Source organism: Benincasa hispida, chromosome 11, assembly GCF_009727055.1.
Source record: "Benincasa hispida cultivar B227 chromosome 11, ASM972705v1, whole genome shotgun sequence".
Classification (NCBI taxonomy): domain Eukaryota; kingdom Viridiplantae; phylum Streptophyta; class Magnoliopsida; order Cucurbitales; family Cucurbitaceae; genus Benincasa; species Benincasa hispida.
In genome coordinates this window covers 33825169-33841985 of record NC_052359.1, presented here as the reverse complement: position 1 = coordinate 33841985, position 16817 = coordinate 33825169, and the positions used below count along the sequence as shown (strand labels likewise).

Below are 16817 nucleotides of genomic sequence, written 5' to 3'. Positions count from 1 at the left end.
TCGCTTCGAAATTCAATTACGCACGTGCGCCTTCCCTTTTATATTTTTTATTTTTTGGTCCCAGACCTTTTTTTTTAAAAAACAATTAATTAATTAATCACAACTCTAAAGTCTAAACATGTTTTTCTATTTACTCCTTTCTTCTTTGGTTTAATTTTTTTATTTTTTATTTTTTGGGAGAATAGTGATTATTTGGATTTTCATTTAATTCCAATGTCAGGTAATTTTTTTTAATAGAAATTTTGTCCTAAGAAAACAACGCTCAAATGAGGTCAACAAGCTTTTTCCTATGTATATATATATTTTTAACTTTTAATTTGAATACTCATTTAAAATAATAAAAAATACTTAATTAATGTAAAAAATAGGATAGACCTTTTAAACTTATTTTAAAAAAGTGAGGAACTAAAATGGTCAAATTAAAATTTAATAAACTAAATGGACCTATTTTTAAAAAAGTGACCTAGAGAAATCTAAGAAAAAGGAAAATAAAATTAAATAAAGTTTGAAAATCTTATCAAAGTTTTATGTATGCTTATGTAAACAAATCTGAACACAAACAAAAAAAAAAGACAATAATAATAAAGACACGTTACATTTGAATCATACATATTATTATCTTTCTCCTTTCAACTTTACAGCTTAAACTTTTTTAATTTGTATATTTATGATTTTTTTTAACCCTTAATCCTAAATTTAATTTTTGCATGTGTTTAAATTTGTTTACATAAACAACGTATAATACACACAAACTTTTTTATTCAGGAATTTAACTACAAAAGACTTAAGTTTATTTTAAAATAAATTTCAAACATAACAATTGGTATTTTCAACTATTATAACCTACCATTAACTACATTATTATTATTTCAAATCCTTATTTATTATAATGTTTACAATTTTCTACTCAAACTAAAATAGTTCACACTCCAAACTAACTAATAAAACAATGTGTATCTCAAACGTAGACTATGATCTTATAACCCACCAACTCTAATAACTCAATCCTGTAAATTGTAGATGATATAACGAATTTAAAATAGTGTCATACTTAAGTATTGGATTTTTTTTATAAAAAAAAATAATGTTATTTTAATATTTATGGACAAAAATAGGGTTGAAATGAAAGAAATGACAAAAATAAGATAATCTACCATCTTTCAAGTTAGTCCCTTATCTTTATTTCAACACCACAACAACTCTATTTTTATCAATAATTTGATATTTAGTCTTATTTTTAAAATTTATTTCTTCAACCACTTTATTATTATTTTTTAAAAAAAAAAAAAAATCCCAAATCCTCATTATTTTGGAAAGGAACTTACTCCTAAAGTATCACTCTTATGTTTTGAGATCCATCGGGAAGCATCGGATAACATTCCACAGTGCTTTCCCGCCCTGAGTCCAAACATGTCTGAGAATCCCATGCAAGCTCTCTTTCAAACTGCTCAAAAGATTTCAACTTCCATTCAAACCCATCTCTCAAATCTTCTTTCCCAGTCGCCCCATCATTCACGCCCCAACCACAAGCCTCTTTCTTCTCCATTTTCCTCATCCTATGCAACTCCCTCATACACTGACACCACTTATTTGCAATCTAGTGACATAATCCATAAGGTATTTTTAATTTTCTTGTCATTCATTTCCCTTCTGTATTCTGCTATTGGATTTCAATTTCAAAGAGCTGTTGCTTTCGTTGATTTATATCATGCCCTGTAAGTGTTTGATAAAAGTTCTGAAAGAAAGAACAATTAGATTTTCATATGCCCTTTCCAGGTTATTGTCTATTATGATTTATAGCATGCCCATCTAATGTCTAAATCCTTTAGGCCATTTGGGATTGCGTGTTTTTAGTTTTACTTGGTATCTTCTCAAGAATTTGTCGTAGGTTGAGAATTGAGTTTCTTGGACTGAATCAGAGAACGAATTATAAAGATTGTGATTTATTTCCCACGATCATGGCTATGTAGGTACCATTTTGCAATGTAATCTAACAATAGAGCTTCGGATACAATAATGTTGAGTATAAAAATAGACTGATTGAAGAAACAAAATGAAATCCATCTTAAACAAGCTGCTTCTACTTGTTACTCACTGTTGAAATACTTTCAAACTCGCTCAGTTGCAATGATCGATTGGCCATGTATCGATTCTCTGTTTAATGCATCGACTTCTCTGTTTAATGGCTGTACAGCTGAATTTGAAATTCTCTCATTGATTTGGTCTTGATTTGATAATTTATATTGAGGAAAGCCTGCTGCACCTGTAACTAAGGAAGCGCTTGGAAGGGCTACCTGGACTTTTCTTCACATCCTTGCTGCTCAGGTTTTCTCAACAATGTCATCTTTTTAATTTTGTATTCAATCAGTTACCTGTTAAATCTCTCTCTCTATTCTTTATTTATATATGTATATAAACTTGCAACGTTCCTAGTATTACTATCTTGCTCTGCATTTAAACAGAACTATGGGATGCTCTTAAATTTGGTATTTAATCGTGCTTCCCAAAAGAATTGAGAAATTATTGGATCAACTCCTTTGTGCTCATCTATATCTATATCTATATTATATATAAAAGGGGCTATGTGGGGAAAATCTTTACATCTTTATTTTACCATTACAATTTGTCATAATTCCTGTTTTGCCCATCATTACAACTATTTGGGTCGAGATGTTTACATGTGAAGTGGTGTATTCTTTCATGTATGAGTGTGATTTAGACCATAGATGTGAAACATTAGGATCTAAAAGTGGTGATATATTTGAAGGAACAGTTATGTCATTTTCATATAACTATTCGAGTTAAAGCAATTACATGATGAAGTGGTAAATCTTTTGGTGTATTGGGTGTAATGTAAACTATAGGTATGAAAAATCATGATCTAACATTGAGATATATTTGTACAGATAGTCACGTACTTTGTCCCATTACAACTATTCGAGTCAAGGTGATACACAATGAAGTGGTATATCCTTTCATGTATGGGTGTGATTTAGAGCTTAGATATGAAACATTGTGATTGAACAATGAAGATATGTTTGAACGAATCTCGTGTTTTGCCTTTTAAAATTTCTTAAACACCTATTTTGTCTTTTATCTTCAAATAATAACTATTCAGGTCAAACAATGTAAAATACTATTATATATTAATTATAATCTTTTAAAAAAATAAAAGTATAATAAAACTATAAATTTCATGTGCATCACATGTGTTATGACAAGTCGTATCAAATGGCAATGGCTTTGACTTGGAAATTTTGGTTATGAGGACATTGAAGAACTGTCAAGGATAGCCTAGAAAAAGGACTGCGGTTTTGGAAATCAGTGAGATTCTTGGCCTCCTTATGGTGTGTCTTTTAAGAGAACCCCGTAATTCTTCATTTTATTCATGCTTTTCTCTGAAGTTGTTTATGTACACCTTGGCTTTCTGTCTTCCCCCCCTTTTCTTGTGTATTTTTCTCTATAAATCATAGAATTGGAAGAAACAAACTTTAACTCCGTTCAAGCATCAAGAGAAAACAATTCAATATAAAATATTCCATGCCTTTCATTCATATCTATGGAACTGTTGACCATTCAATTTTTCAGTACCCAGATCACCCAACGAGGCAGCAGAAGAAGGACGTGAAAGAATTGGTAGGGTACCCTTTTTATAACATGTGTAGGTCTCTTATCCCACTCCATAATCCCTTTCAGAGATATAGATTTTTACTTTGAAAGCTTTGATCAATTTGTCTTTAACCGAGACAAACAGATCGTTGAGCTTATGATAAAGCATGGACAATGGCTGTATAGAATAACTTGTCGTGTTTTGTGTGCAGATGGCAATATTATCTCGCATGTACCCTTGTGGAGAATGTGCGGACCACTTTAAAGAAGTTCTGAGGTACATCATTTATCCCCTACTTTCAAAGTATGCTGGTTAATCGTTTGTTGATACAGCTTGGCAGCCCCAGCCCTTGCCCTTGTGAATTTATCCTATGAAGCTTGGAGACCTTATTTTTGTCAGATGTTCATATCGATTCGTACTAGCTAGACACCCTAACATTTGTCGATTGCTAAAACTAGAATGGATAATCATTTATAATTTCTTAAGAAAATGGAAAGGGAAAAACAATACATTTTTATGCAAACTATCAACGTGGTGAATGTGACACTCATTTATTATGCTTAAGTTGACGTTGTTCTTACTCTCCTTTTTTATGGAACATTTTGTGTATCATTGACATAAATGGTTCTGTTGAGAAAAAAAGTGCCATATAAAATAGCATTACACTTCTTTGTTCAAATCTTCAAGTGACATTGTTTGGTGATTGTATGACAGAGCAAACCCCGTAGAGGTTGGATCTCATGCCGAGTTCTCCCGTTGGCTATGCCGTGTACATAACGTTGTCAACAGAAGGTTATGCCACAAATTCCGTATGAAATAATAACTTTTGATTTACTTTAATGATTTGATATCAAATCATTTGTTTTCGACCCTATAATTTCTGTATAACTACTAGTTTTCACTTAGTTGACTTACAAGAGACTTTGCATTATTCTCTGTTATTTTTCCATTAATGTACTACTGTTGCTATGGAGTATAAGTTTACACATTCTATATTCTGTTTGAACCACTTAAACTTGGGTGTTTCACATTGTATTAATCTGATTAGCCCCCTTTTGACGGTTACTACTGCAGTCTTGGAAAACCAATATTCCCGTGCGAACGTGTTGATGCAAGATGGGGAAAATTGGAGTGCAAACAACGTGCATGCGACGTGCTTGGAAGCTTGCCAAATTTTGGGGAAGAAGATAGACATTGATACCGTATATAGCACGTTGAGGTCTACATTTACATTGTAATTACAGTTGTAAAGACTTGTAGTTGTGGTACTTAAACATCATAATTACATTTACTTTCTTTTGATGAATCAATGGAGAACAATTGATGTCTATATTTCATAATCATCTTCTTTTCCTAATTTTTCGTCAAAGCCTTCAATGATGAGTGAAGCTGTCACTACAGCTAGTGTATCCTTCCAATCTGGAGAGGTCTTTTGTAATCTTTCCTTTGGGAGTTCTTTCCCTTTTCTTTTGTAATTTCATACCATCAATGAAACAATTTCATTTCTCTAATAAAAGAAAAGATAAGTGAAGCTGAAACCAAAATAGAAGCGAAGTTTCGCCAGGTCAAGGCCAACATTTGAAGAAAAACAAAGAGTGACAAAAATGGGGAACCAATTTCATTAATGTAAATCAAGGTTTGTAATAAGAAGATTCGTCAGCTTCAAGTAAAAGCTTCCTATAATCTTTTAACAAGATGGGAGATTCTAAACTATCCCTCGCTACTGTAAAGTAAACAGCCAACAACTTACAATGAACACATTTGCTCACTTCTGCGAACCAAGACACCAAGATATCTAATATGTCGAGACTATAAAAGTTATAACACTAATAATCTGATATTTCAGTTCCCCCAGCAGGATGATTAATACTACCGAAATGGCGGGGCCTCACCAAATTTCAGTATGTAGGCAACTTCGTGTACTGGTCGTAATTCCTGAATCACTTGTGCATCTAAATATGCGTCGCAGGAGAAACACCAAACTGACAAATCACTGTTTCCAAATGCAAATTATTAATGAAATTCACAAATCTATATTCATAATTTTTGAGAAAATTTTAAAGGAAGTAGAGTACAATTTAAAGAACCATTTTACATTCACCTGTAGCTGAGTGCAAGGCAATGAGTTACTTGCTCATAATGTTGAAGCATGTGCTTATTCACAAAACGACTACAAAAGACATCCTTACAGGATAAGCACAACCAGTTCTCCTTGGGATTCTGACATCTTGCATATGTAGACAAATAGAAGTGTGTTTATCCAAATCATGAAAACTAAAACCAAAAAGAACACAAAATCGGTCTGAAAGTACTTATAGACACAATAATACACCACTTACGATTCATACAAAAATTTACAAAGGAAATAACTTGACTTTGATTTGGATGTTATGATGCTAAAAACGTCTACCTACATTATACTCATACGGAGGCACCAAAACAAGATGTCCAACTGAAATGGAAGAACTTCAATCTTTTTTGCATTACATCAATGGAATACTAACTTCAATGGGTAGCCTTAGAGGTTAAGACTTGAGATTTTGAAATATATCCTTCAAGATCTAGAGCTTAAAAGCCTCCATTTAGAAAACTTAATTTTAAATCTTTACTGTCTATGAACGTAATTTCAAAGACTGGAGCCTCCAGATATATTGGTTTTGTCAAAATGAATTTTTAGTAAGAAAGCAATTCTCTGATAAACCAAACAGATCTCAGCCAGCCTAAGAGGTAAATGCAGGATACAATAAAGGCATTACAAGTTTATTTTCATGTAGTCGCATGTTTCTCAGATAGGAATGCTGTTAGTAATGAAATATGAAGCTTGTTATGGAGTTTGGTTATAAATAAACAGAAGGGAAAGGAGGAGGTGATAGGAGAATAGGTTAGAATAATTAGTATATTTGAGTTAGTATTTGTTTAGTTGTTAATTTAGAGTATTGAGTGTTTAATTAGCATTTTATAATTAAGTAGTTAGTTTTCTTATTTTGTTGTAAGGTTATAAATAGCCACTTTTAGAGTTGTAATAAGAAACTTCTAAAATCTCATTTGAATATTGAACTTTTGTTTTCTGGAGAGTGCTCTCTCAACTTTAGAGATGGATTTCCCTTGTTTGATCATGGATTTGGCTTAATACCTTTCACCTGCTACATAAGGAGAATACGCAATATTTTGGTGATAATTAAAGCTTGAGAGTGATCTCTAGAGAAGAGGGGTAAATACCCTAAAATACTTGTTAATCTTATAAATTCTTTACCTTTTATATTTCAATACGTTTGCTTCCTACACGCCTAAGGTCCACAAAAGGGGGCAAGGAGATTCAAACACAGCACAAAATGAAGAGAAGCTACTATTATCTAACCAATCAAACTATGCTCATTATAGTTTGTCAATGATCAAATTATTAAGATTTAATCTCATTTTAGAATTTGTCCTTAAATTTTTAAGTTGGTTCTATATTCGTCCTGAAAATTTAGGAACTAAAGAGATATATTTTCAAAGTTCAATGACCGAAAATAGACATTTTAAAAGTTGATAACCAAAATGAAACAAACTTGAAGGTTTAAGGGCTAAAATTGACCTATTAAAAGTTTAAGAAGCAAATAGGATTTAGACCAATTAAACCAATTATCCACCAAAACATTTAAGGATTTTTTTGCTATCGCGATATTAAATCCATTGTAAGTAACCACCATAGATTAAATCCAATATCTCTTAACTTTTTATCAAATCAAAGCCTTTTATTTACCACTGGACCACAACCCATAATAACTCCAAAACAAAACATTAAGGATTGATAGAGTAAAATCTTATTGGAAAAAAAAAAAAAAAATCCTGATCAAAACATCAATTTAGCACATCTTCCTTCAGCAATGCTCTCAACAGAAATGGGAATCAAATTGAAAATTGCAGAGATTGAAAGGTCCCAAAATTCGAAGCCTAAGATGAACAACAAAACCAGAACTAAAAACATAGTTTAGGGAAACGAAAAACTGACTCGCTGCATGGAATATCGGGGGGCGGAATGTGAGCGAGGTCGGGAGATAGCAAAGCGAGATGATCGCAAGAAGTTAGAGCTTCGACCCATCCCGATTCGGCGCCGTATAAGAGTTCTTCCTCAACTTCTTCTTCGAGTATGAGTGGCTAAAGAAGAGAAAAAAAACAACATTAGCGAAAATCAGCGATTCAATAAACTGATAAAGAAGTATAGGAACTCGGAATTTTTGGGGCAATCAAAAGAGAATTGGAAGAAATGAGTTTGATTAGAATACCAGTGGGTTGGAAGAAGACGAGCCGGCTTCTTTCGCCATTGATGAACAGAGAAATTCTCTGCAGCGTCTAATTTGATGATGTGAAATTATTTATAATTTAGAGAAATGCAAAAGTTTTATGGAATTTGAAATTGAAAAAAACCATTAATTTTTTGTTAGGGTTGATTTTAATTTTAAATTAGATTTTTTTAAGATAATGTTATTTTAATATATATTAACAAAAATAGGATAGGGTTGAAAAGATTGACAAAAATAGGTTTTTTTAATCGTGTACATCGGTATCGGTATACAAGTGTCTGTTGATCTGGCACGCGCAGACTGTGGCAATTACGACTTCCTTCTCCATTAAACCGCCGTGTGGCCCTTCTTCTTCCTCCATCCGAAACCTTCTTCGTCAATCTTCCTCCGAACTGTCCATCCAAACATTGTCTGAAAACTTCAATCTTCTTCCTTCGTCTTCATCCTTCTCCATTAAACCGTCCGTCTTCCTTCGATTTTCTTTGACTGAGGTAAAACTTTTTCTTTAATTTTTTCCAATATATAATCTTCGTATATATATCATTTTGTTTGTATTTGGGCTGAACTTAATGTATAGTTTATGGATCCATGATTTATTTTTGGATATATGTTGAACTTAGAAATTAGATTTTGTTAGGCTGATTTTGTTGGGCTATTTTTCGATTATGTTTGCCTATTTGTTGGACTTTTTTTTTATGATTAATTTGTTGGATGATTATGTATTTGTTGGGTTGAACCTAGAAATATATGTACATGTTTATAAAAATGAAGCATATGTTTATAAAAATGAAGATTGCTTCGTATATATATATATTATTTTGTTTGCATTTAGGTTGAATTAAATGTATGATTCAATGATATATTATTTTATTTTTATTTGGGCTGATTTAAATGTATAGTTTATGAATCTTAGATTTGGACTGGTTTAAATATATATAGTTTATGGATCTTAGATTTGGGAGATTTAAATGTATAATATTTAGATATTGTATGTTGAATTTAGAAATTGGATTTTGTTAGGTTGACATATTAACATATTTTTTTGTCAACTATAACCGTTGAAAAAATCATAATAAATATGTTAATGCATCCTAAAGATTTATTCTTGAAAATAGTGATATTGATGTTGAAGTTGATGAATTATTTGGAAACAATAGTAGTGGGGAATATGATCTTGGTCGAATATGTTCACCTAGATAGATTGGGAAACTACAAATTCAACTTTGGAGGAAAGTAGTATAGGTGTAGATAATTGTAGTTTAATACAGAAATGTTGTTTAATACTAACGAAGATTTACAGCTTGCTGTAAAAAAATATTGTGTGACAGAACACTACGAGATTATTGTAGCGGAATCAAATCAAGATCTTTGGTATGTCAGATGTATATCATGGAAGGATGATTGTGATTGAAGGTTACTGACATATTGGCGTAAAACTCATGGGATGTTCGAAATCACAAAACTTTAAGAGGAACACTCATGTTTGTTTTCAGAATTGATACAAGATCATTTACAGCTTGATTCAAATTTTATGAGTATCGAAATCCAAATTTTGGTTAGAGCTGATTTTAGGGTAGCTGTGAAAGCAATTAAAAAACAAGATGGCTATAATGTTAATTATAGACGGGTGTGGCAAGCCAAGAGAAAAGCGTTGATTGCTGTGTTTGGTGATTGGTTTTCAGAATTGACACAAGATCATTTACAGCTTGATTCAAATTTTATGAGTATCGAAATCCAAAATTTGGTTAAAGCTAATCTTAGGGTAGTTGTGACCCTATTCTAAGAAGCAATTAAAAAACAATATGTCTACAATGTTAATTATAGACGGGTATAGCAAGCCAAGAGAAAAGCGTTGATTGTTGTGTTTGGTGATTGGGAGAAATCATATTTAGAGCTTCCTTATTGGTTGAGTGCTCTTGTTCATTACAATCCAGGAACACGAACAGATTGGTATTTACTTCCATCTGATGTGCTAGGTACGACTATTTTTGGTCCTTCGGTCCTGCGCAAGGGAAGGGTTCAAATATTGTAGATCATTAATCCAAATCGATGGAACTCATCTCTACGGAAAGTGTAAGGGGAAATTATTGATCGCCTTATCTATGCTTGATTTCTAATAGACATAAGGGCATTCTTGCTGCAATTAATAATGAGAAAATTGGTTCGAGTGAACCTAGAGCGTACCATTGATATCGTCATTAACTTGGAAAAATGGACCCAATCACATGAGTGTTTTCAAAGGTGTTATAATGTTACCAATTACTTCTTTGGTTAGGCTAACATTTTATCACATATTTTGAATGTCGAAGACAAGAAATCAGTGAAGCACTCGATCGTGGGGACATATATACAGAATATGCCCTGAGAAAACTTAAGAGATGGGAAAAACGAGCATCTGCGTATACAGTGATATCTATTGACAGTTTAAGTCAAACTTTTGAAGTACAAACTGCCATAAGTATGATTTCTCCCTATAAAGGATAACACACAAGTTTTAGTTTGAAAGAAGGAACATGTTCTTGTAATAAGTGGCAGTCATTCAAGATTCCATACTCTCATATAATTGCAGTTTGTAATTACATGCGTTTGACATACATACCACTTATTAATGAATGCTACAAATTGTCCAATTTCAAGCGATGTTATGAAGGTCGCTTCCATCCAATAGAACACCCAAATTATTGACCAGAATTATCATTTATAGAAGATCGTATGAATGCGGACTTACTAAGAGAACATGGTCGGCCAAAAAGTACGCACATTCATAATGAAATAGATTGGAGAGAGGCAAGCCAAAAAGTTCGATGTACAATTTGCAAGAGAGAAGGACATAATAGAAGTATTTGTCCACAACGTACATTAGGTGTTTCGTCTTCACGTCATTAGGTGTATCTTTTATGTACTTATATTTTTTTATGTAATTGTATATTTTATATACTTGTATTTTTCATGTAATTGTATCTTTTATGTACTTATATTATTTATGTAATTGTATATTTTATGTACTTGTATTTTTCATGTAATTGTATCTTTTATGTACTTATATTTTTTATGTAATTGTAACTTTTATATAATGAATTTATTTTTCACGTAATTGTATCTTTTTATGTATCTTTTATGTGATGGATTTTATTATATAATGTAATTTGAACTTCTTAGGTAATGGAGCCTGGTCCTTCTAATCCTGTACAATATATCAACAAAATACGCATCGTTCACAATCGGTATGAGATAGTTCTTCTACAATAGTTTTGAGTTGTCAGAGAACGGAGGCTTCTGCACAACATATTATCCCATTTGATCACCACATTAATCCCTATGTTGATCCGACAGATTTTCTTGGGGTTGCACAAATTGGATTTATCCAGCTTGATTGACACCTTATTACTGCTCTAGTTGAATGTTGGAGACCAAAAACCCACACATTTCACCTGCCTTGTGGGGAATGTACAATCACGCTGCAGGATGTTGCCATACAATTTGGGTTACGAGTGGACGGGTAACCATTGACAGGTTCACTACAATATGATTGGAAGAATGTTCATGAAAAGCTCTTAGGCGTATGATCTGAAAGGCTCAAGATTGAGTCCCCTGGTTGGCGTCCCAGTTTCCATAATTACCTCCCGAAAAATATTTGACAGACTGATGCATAATCAGATAAAAAATGTATATATAAATAAAAATTTAAAACATTTTGGATGTATACTTATCTTCTTTTTTTTGCCAGATTAATTTGAGAGGTAAGCACGACCAAGACTGGCATCGAATCCATGCGGAATATATATCCTACTGGCATGGACGACATGATCGTTGTGCACAGGAAGAATTAACAAATGGGCCAACTGTATCAGACGACTACTTTTCCTGGTACGATTCAATCACGAGGCGATTTATCACACTTGATGACGCTTACTATTACTGCATGGTAAGAGATTTAAAATCAGACATTTTCCATATATATGATATGAATATTGTTTAATATTCATTTTTTTCATTGTACAGAATAATTTTATTGGAGATGTACAACAATATTCAGTGCAACACAACTTACCAAAGTTGGGTTCAATGTGTTAGCAAACATTGGTCAACATAGAATGTATTATTCAACAAACAAGATGACTCAATGTTGCTAACACCGATCAAAGACGTATTCATCGTAGACGATAACGACAACAGGGTGAACCTAATTTAGAGGGACACGAAGACAACCCCATGAGGGTAAGGGCCAGGGGGTCGTTTTAAAATTTCACGTAAACTTTTATTTTCAAATTAAAGAACTAATTGTAAATCTTCTTTAATATCATGACATTTTTTTAAATATGAGTGCTGGGTAATTATGTTTTCATTGTAGATTAAATATATAATTAAGTCTAATAATGAAGGAATTTGTGGACCAATTCCTAAAATCTTAATATTGTTGTACATCTCCAATTAAAAAATAATAATTAGTCAATCTATTTTTTTTAAAAAAAAAAAAATCATGGACCGGGTCTACGATTATGACAATCGTGGACCGGGTTCACGAGTCTCCATTCGATCGGTCAACCAAGTTAGTTGACGTGGTGCTGACGGGATTAAACGTTAATCGTATACCCCCTGTCTCTTATACACATCTAGATGTGTATAAGAGACAGAGTGTATATCGTACACGATTTCACTGCTCTACTTTTTTACTACTTTCAATATCCGCCTATTTTTAAAAATACTTTCTCATATACCCCATTTTTGTTAATAGTTTGAAAAAATACTATATTTTTTAACTTCATCCTTTAAATTAAGATAAAATTTAGATTGTTTTGTCATTCACGAGATTATTTAAAGAAGTGGAAAGGTTTTATGGAAGTTTAAAACAAAAAATAAAAACATTTCAAACATCAATAATAAATTTAAGGTTTAAATCTATTTTGGTCTTGAATTTTTAAAACATCTAGTTTATTTCTTAAATGTTTAAAATGTGTTCTGTTGTTAATTCTTTCTTAATTAGTTAACGATTGGTGATGTGATATCGATTTTTTTTTAAAAAAAGGGTTTATTTATTTTCTCCTTTAACATTACTCTTTTTCAAAGCTATACCTCTCTTAAACTTAGTGTCTAAATCTTAGAATCATTCTATGGGCTCTCTTCATCAACCTATTTTCTTTACTTCTTCATTCTCATCTCTTCTTCTCAATCATTTTTTTTTTTATGATTTTTTATTATGGTTTTCTCCTTTCATTTCCATCTCCAAAAAGTTACCAAAAAATCGAAACATTTCTTCTTATATCTCAAAATGTGCTAAAATATAAGCTTTAAGCTTCCATTCCTTTTCTTTAAAAAAGGTTTCAAATTTAAAAACATTTCTAAGAGAAGTTGCTAAAGCGTAAGCTTCGCTCCTTCTCTTTCAAAAAAGCTACGAAGAAGAGTCACAAAAGTTGAAGAAAACCCCCCAAGCTCCTCTCCCCTCTATATTTTATCTTCTAATAAGTTACTGAAATACAAATTACTCTCCCTGAGAAGTTTCACCAAAAAAAAAATCTAAAAATTTACAGAAACACAAACGTGTGCTCTCTCTCTAGTTTCTTTGTCAAGAAATGTGGTGGATGGAGAAATTATGAGAGAATTTTACATAATATTGATGGAGAGATGAAGAAATTAGGACTATTCCCTTCGTATAGACAATTGAGAATTGCAAAAACCCTTTTTTCTACCATATGAAGAGAACCAAAGAAAATCACCTAAATAAAACTCATATCTTTCTTGGCAACAGATCATCCACGTGGATATATATATATATAAAAAAAACTATATGCTATATTACCAATTTGTTAACTAATTAACATGGAATTTGGACACATTTTAAAAATTTATGGACTAAAATAGACGTTTTAAAAATTTAGGGACTAAGATAAAACAAAGCTCAAATTTTAGAGACCAAAATAAGGTTTGAATATTGTTAAGCTAAAAAAAAATATATTTTCTCAAAATTACAATAACTTATTATTCTTGGGTAATTGTTTTAAATAATAAAATTATTACAAATATTTTTAAATATAGTAAAATGTAATTGTCTATCAATGATAGACCGTGTTAAACATCTATCATTGACATTGATAGATGTCTATCACGGTCTATCACTGATAAATAGTGAAATTTTGCTATATTTATAAATAAGTTGACTCATTTTTCTTTATTTGAAAACAACAATTATTATTCAACGGCCATTTTTCTTTCATAATAAAAAAACATATATATTGGAAATATTGGAAGAGCTAGAGAAGATGATGAAGTTTTCTAGCAAACTTCAATAGTTAATAAATGGGAGCATTGGAGAAATAATGAGAATTCTTGCACAATCGAAAATCCAAGATTTAAATTGTTGTCCTTTCATCATGTCCTTCTAAAGATTTCCTTAATTTGAACTTTTCTTTTGATTCATGTGTTCTTCTATGTCCCCTTCACGTATTTTATGGATTTGGGTGATCTATACGTTTTAGGTCTTATTTTGGACAACTCTCGACAATCTCAAATTAAGAAGAAAAATTGGAGAGTATAACATATTTTAGAGTATGGTTTCGAAAAATGGCAAAACCGGTAAATAATAAGATTTATGACAACTCACATGACATGCACATGGTTGCGAATTTTCAAATCCTTATTTTACTCCTGTCTAGTTCGTAGCTTTTGTTATTGATGAACTACAAATCTATGGTAATTGTAGAGTCTTAAATAATGATGAGGTTATATAGAGCAATTGTTGATGTCTTGAGCCTCGTTTGGTAACCATTTTGTTTTTGAAAATTAAGGTTATGGACACTACTTCAATCTCTAAATTTTTTTCTTTATTATCTACTTTTCACCAATGATTTAAAAAAACCAGGCCAAATTTTGAGAACTAAAAAAAATAGCTTTCAAAAAGTTGATTTTGTTTTTGGAATTTGGTTAAGAAAAGAATTCAACATTGTATTTAAGAAAGATGCAGATCATTGTAAGAAATGTTGATGAAATATACTTAATTTTCAAAAAATAAAAACAAAAACAAAAAATTATTAAACAGGGCCTTGGTTCTCCAGTTTCATTCATTTGAAAAATTAGAAATAACCGCTTTCCTCAAAATAACCGTTCTTCCTGATTTTTATCACATAATTAACATTTCAATGTACATTTTATTATTAATTTAAATTATATTTAACCACTTTTTGAATTAATCCCACTTAAATTAAATATCCAGATTTTTCTATCAAATTTATATTTTAAATATCCATATATTATCAATTTTCATTTTAATTTTGCTTAGTTATGCGCAAATGATGCCTTTCAATGGGTTTGCAAGACAATTTAGTTTTGTCTAATGAATTCTGTGTTGGAATATAGAAACATATAGTGGAAGAAAACGGGATCATTAAGCATTCTAATTCCTTAATTTTGACATCAAAACAAGCATGTTCATAAGGTATTAAGAAGGTTTTAATACATGCCTTTGAAGAATTCCTCAAATCCAAGCTGCTCCTCACTATTTCTCAACTCTAAAACTTCAATGAACCACCAAGAGATCTTCTATACTATTCTCAACCTTGAATTTGAGTGGTGGAACTCATAATTGAGCTAAATTTGTGAAGAGAAAGAGATAAGTTTTCAGGTGAAGGAGAACAACAAAACAAAAAAAATTTCTAGTTCTCTCTCACCTCTTCTTTGATCAAATTTAGAGTTTTATCATACTTCTTCATGCAACCATTACTGGAGATTGCTAATGCCGCCTCAATTGGACAACATGAAGTGGAATAGGTGGTTTAATAGTGAAGAAATACCTTTTTTTTTTTTTTTTTTTATGAATTTTTGGATTTTTCCACTAACATGAAATTCCATTTCTCAAATTCAATTTGAATTTGAATTTTAATTAATTCAAAATTAACTTAAATTAAAATTTCAAAATTCAATTTCTCCAATTGAATTAAATTTGAAAAATAATTTGATTTTAATTAATTAAACTTATTTAATTAATTAAATAATAATTAACATCAAATATTAAATTAATCACACACCTAATGTTAAATATGAATCCTATTCATGTAATTAATATTTAAATCAATATTTAAATATTATAAACTCTCAAATTTCGTTTAATTTCGATAAACTAAATGTTAATTAAATATATCAAATATAATTATACAACCCTAATTTGAATTTAAACTATTCAAATTCAAGCCCTAAAATCAATTTGAACATTTCATATTGAAATTCAATTTGAACACTTCAAATTGATATCGTTCCAAATTCATTCAATTTACTAATTCAATGTGTTCATGTTTTACGAGCTAGTAGAGAGACCTTATGGACCTACAGATCATGAGCTCCAATGATTTGGGATTAATTGGCTAAAACTCTTTAGACCGAATTAATCAATATTCATCAACTATCGAATCGCATCACTATAGCGTGATAGTTTCACTCTCCTCACTGATTTAACTATAATCAGTAAGTTGACCCTTCACGGGTTGTTCGTAATAACGGTTCGGTCAAATGTTGTTTTATCCCCGAAATTACGTCTTGCTTCTTAAGTTCAACTGATCATCTAAAGAACAATTGGTTTGTGATTCAATCACTAAACCGGATCCCTCTTGGGCTAATGAAAGGGTGGGGCCTCTTGTTCAAGACCTGGATTCAACACTCACTTATGAAAATCTACCCAGTCATACCCCTGAAATGGGAGGCTTATTGAGCCGACGCTGTTGAGCCAACCCTCACCTATGAAAATCTAAAGATAATCCCAAATAATCAGAAGTTCATAGTTAGCTCAAGATTAAGATCAAGTTACCTAGGTCATCTGAGCGAAATAGTCAGCCTTAAACAGTAAACAACGTTATAAAGTAAGAGTAACTTATTCCTTGGTCCGATTTTATGCAAACTCATTGCATAGGACGCTCCCACTCCCCATGTCAATACAT

General features: G+C 31.4%; 2 protein-coding genes across 5 annotated transcripts; one reads left to right on the top strand and one right to left on the bottom strand.

The window, feature by feature from the left end:
• The first annotated feature begins 1303 nt into the window (after positions 1-1303).
• On the top strand, positions 1304-4950 carry LOC120091159 (FAD-linked sulfhydryl oxidase ERV1). Of its 4 annotated transcripts, XM_039049047.1 has the most exons (8): positions 1309-1617; positions 2254-2325; positions 2907-2947; positions 3279-3324; positions 3589-3636; positions 3822-3886; positions 4325-4402; positions 4685-4950. In XM_039049047.1, exons 1-8 carry the CDS (start codon positions 1411-1413, stop codon positions 4806-4808), a joined length of 681 nt encoding a protein of 226 aa, XP_038904975.1. In that variant the 5' UTR covers positions 1309-1410; the 3' UTR covers positions 4809-4950. The 4 variants fall into 4 exon arrangements, with proteins under 4 accessions (XP_038904977.1, XP_038904978.1, XP_038904975.1 ...); XM_039049049.1 differs by lacking the exon at positions 4685-4950 and having other exon boundaries at positions 1304-1617; positions 3589-3665; positions 4325-4385; XM_039049050.1 differs by lacking the exon at positions 4685-4950 and having other exon boundaries at positions 1305-1617; positions 3589-3661; positions 4325-4398.
• Positions 4951-5206: 256 nt separating this feature from the next.
• LOC120091161 (histone deacetylase 6) lies at positions 5207-8010 on the bottom strand. The gene is made up of 4 exons (XM_039049051.1): positions 7879-8010; positions 7605-7750; positions 5712-5837; positions 5207-5603 (listed from the first exon to the last, which is right to left on the bottom strand). Exons 1-4 carry the CDS (start codon positions 7915-7917, stop codon positions 5480-5482), a joined length of 435 nt encoding a protein of 144 aa, XP_038904979.1. The 5' UTR covers positions 7918-8010; the 3' UTR covers positions 5207-5479.
• Between the last annotated feature and the right edge of the window lie 8807 nt (positions 8011-16817).

Coding starts and splice junctions, on each gene's coding strand:
- LOC120091159 (XM_039049047.1), top strand. CDS start 1,411: ATGTCTGAGAATCCCATGCAAGCTCTCTTTCAAACTGCTCAAAAGATT. Junction 1,618..2,253: donor CTAGTGACATAATCCATAAG/GTATTTTTAATT, acceptor TATTGAGGAAAG/CCTGCTGCACCTGTAACTAA. Junction 2,948..3,278: donor TTACAACTATTCGAGTCAAG/GTGATACACAAT, acceptor AGGACATTGAAG/AACTGTCAAGGATAGCCTAG.
- LOC120091161 (XM_039049051.1), bottom strand. CDS start 7,917: ATGGCGAAAGAAGCCGGCTCGTCTTCTTCCAACCCACTG. Junction 7,751..7,878: donor CGTCTTCTTCCAACCCACTG/GTATTCTAATCA, acceptor TCTCTTCTTTAG/CCACTCATACTCGAAGAAGA. Junction 5,604..5,711: donor TGCCTTGCACTCAGCTACAG/GTGAATGTAAAA, acceptor ATTTGGAAACAG/TGATTTGTCAGTTTGGTGTT.